The sequence below is a fragment of the Colobus angolensis genome, unplaced genomic scaffold (assembly GCF_000951035.1).
Source record: "Colobus angolensis palliatus isolate OR3802 unplaced genomic scaffold, Cang.pa_1.0 Scaffold164, whole genome shotgun sequence".
Taxonomy (NCBI): domain Eukaryota; kingdom Metazoa; phylum Chordata; class Mammalia; order Primates; family Cercopithecidae; genus Colobus; species Colobus angolensis.
The window spans coordinates 526,965-529,066 of record NW_012114755.1 but is presented as its reverse complement, the minus strand read 5'-3'; the positions used below and the strand labels follow the sequence as shown (position 1 = coordinate 529,066).

Below are 2,102 nucleotides of genomic sequence, written 5' to 3'. Positions count from 1 at the left end.
AAAAAAAAAAAAAAAAAAAAAATTGAACTTATTTTTCCAAGAGGTTCACCTAGTTCTTAGAATGACTAACATAAATATTTTGCTGTATTAGGCTTCTCAAAGATGCCCTGCATGATGTACAGTTTAGTACCCGATACGAACATATTTTGGGTGCTCTCCTGTCAGTAGGAGGAAAACGACTTAGAGAAGAACTTCTAAAACAGACGAAACTTGTACAGCTTTTAGGAGGAGTAGCAGAAAAAGTAAGGCAGGCAAGTGGATCAGCCAGACAGGTATGTACCCATAAAAGGTAATACAAATGTGTCAATGTTAAAGGAAGGATCTTTATGGTGCTGACTGATTAAGTTGCTACTCTTTATTGGTAAACTCCCAGTAGAACTCTAACTATACCCATGCTATTTGGGGCAGATAAATTCAAAGATTGTTTAAAATATATAGGAACATATTTCACAACCTATTAAAATCAATGATTTTCCCATGCTTATTTATTTCCATGCTTATTTATTCCTTTCTGATGAAAATTGTTTTCTTGAATTCCTTTAACCTCCATTGTTAAAGTCCACAGTATTTTCATCACACCAGAAAGAAAGCATGTCCCCATTTTCCCCTCCCAGCTGCTAAACTGTTTTCTGTCAATATGTATACGTCTATACTTCTATATGAATATTCTGGACACTTCATGGCCTTTTCTATCTAGTTTCTTTCACTTAGCATAAAGTTTTCAGAGTTCATCTATGTTCCAGCATGTTTACTACATGCCGTTTTTGGTTGAATAATATTCCATTGTGTGGATATACCACATTTTGTTTAAATATTCATCAGTTGGTGGACATTTGGGTTGTTTCCACTTTTTGACTATTAATAATAATACTGCTGGCCGGGCGTGGTGGCTCACGCCTGTAATCCAGGCACTTTGGAAGGCCCAGGCAGGCAGATCACGAGGTCAGGAGATTGAGACCATCCTGGTTAACAAGGTGAAACCCCATCTCTACTAAAAATACAAAAAATTAGCCAGGCATGGTGGCGGTCACCTGTAGTCCCAGCTACTCAGGAGACTGAGGCAGGAGAATGGCGTGAACCTGGGAGGCAGAGCTTGCAGTGAGCCGAGATCGTGCCACTGCACTCCAGCCCAGGCGACAGAGCGAAACTCCGTCTCAAAAAAAAAAAAAAGAGTAATACTGCTATGAATATTCATGTATAAATTTTTGTTTAAACAACTGTTTTCACTTAAGAATGGCATAGCTAGGTCATATGGTAGTTCTCTACTTAATTTTTTGGAGAATCGTTAGGATTATTGTCTGTAGCAGCTGTATCATTTTACATTGCCGCCAACAATATAGAAGGGTTCCAGTTTCACCACATTCTCACCAACATTATTTTTTTTCCTGGTTTTTGATTATAGCCATTCTAGTGGGTGTGAAGCAGTGTTTCGTTGTGGTTTTGATTTGAAGTTCCCTAGTGACTAATGATATTGAGCACATTCTCATATGTTTGTTGGCCATTTGTATTTCTTCTTTGGAGAAATTTCTATTCAGAGTCCTTTGTCCATTTTAAATTAGACTGTCTTTTTGTTGTTGAGTTGTAAGAGTTATTTATATATTTCGGATACTAGACCTTTATCACATACTCTATTTGCAAATATTTTTTTCATTCTGCAGTTGTCTTTTTACTTTCTTAATAGTGTCCTTTAATATATTAATACAGAAATGTTTAACTTTGATGAAGTCCATTTTATCTGTTTTTTTCTTTTGTGGCTCATGGTTTTAGTGTCATATCTAAGAATCCATCATCAAATCTAATGCCATAAAGATGTTCACCTGTGTTTTTTTCTAAGCTTTTCTAGTTTTAGCTCTTATGGTTAGGTCTTTGATCCATTTTGAGTTAATTTTGGTATGTGGTATGAAGTAGAGGCCCAACTTTATTCTTTTGAATGAGGTTATCCAGTTGTCTTAGCACCATTTGTTAAAGAGACCCCCTCCTTCCTCTTTTTTTTTTTTTTTTTAAGACAGAGTCTTGCTTCTGTTCCCTGGGCTGGAGTGCAGTGGCCGGATCTCAGCTCACTGCAAGCTCCGCCTCCCAGGTTTACGCCATTCTCCTGCCTC

General features: G+C 37.2%; 1 protein-coding gene across 1 annotated transcript in view; it reads left to right on the top strand.

The window, feature by feature from the left end:
* The window catches only part of PIK3C2A (phosphatidylinositol-4-phosphate 3-kinase, catalytic subunit type 2 alpha), a 146,691-nt gene that overhangs the window by 107,140 nt on the left and 37,449 nt on the right, over window positions 1–2,102 (top strand). Inside the window, exon 18 of the mRNA XM_011937522.1 lies at window positions 92–272. Within this exon, the coding sequence (XP_011792912.1) occupies window positions 92–272 (181 nt within the window). The remainder of the gene's footprint in view (window positions 1–91; window positions 273–2,102) is intronic.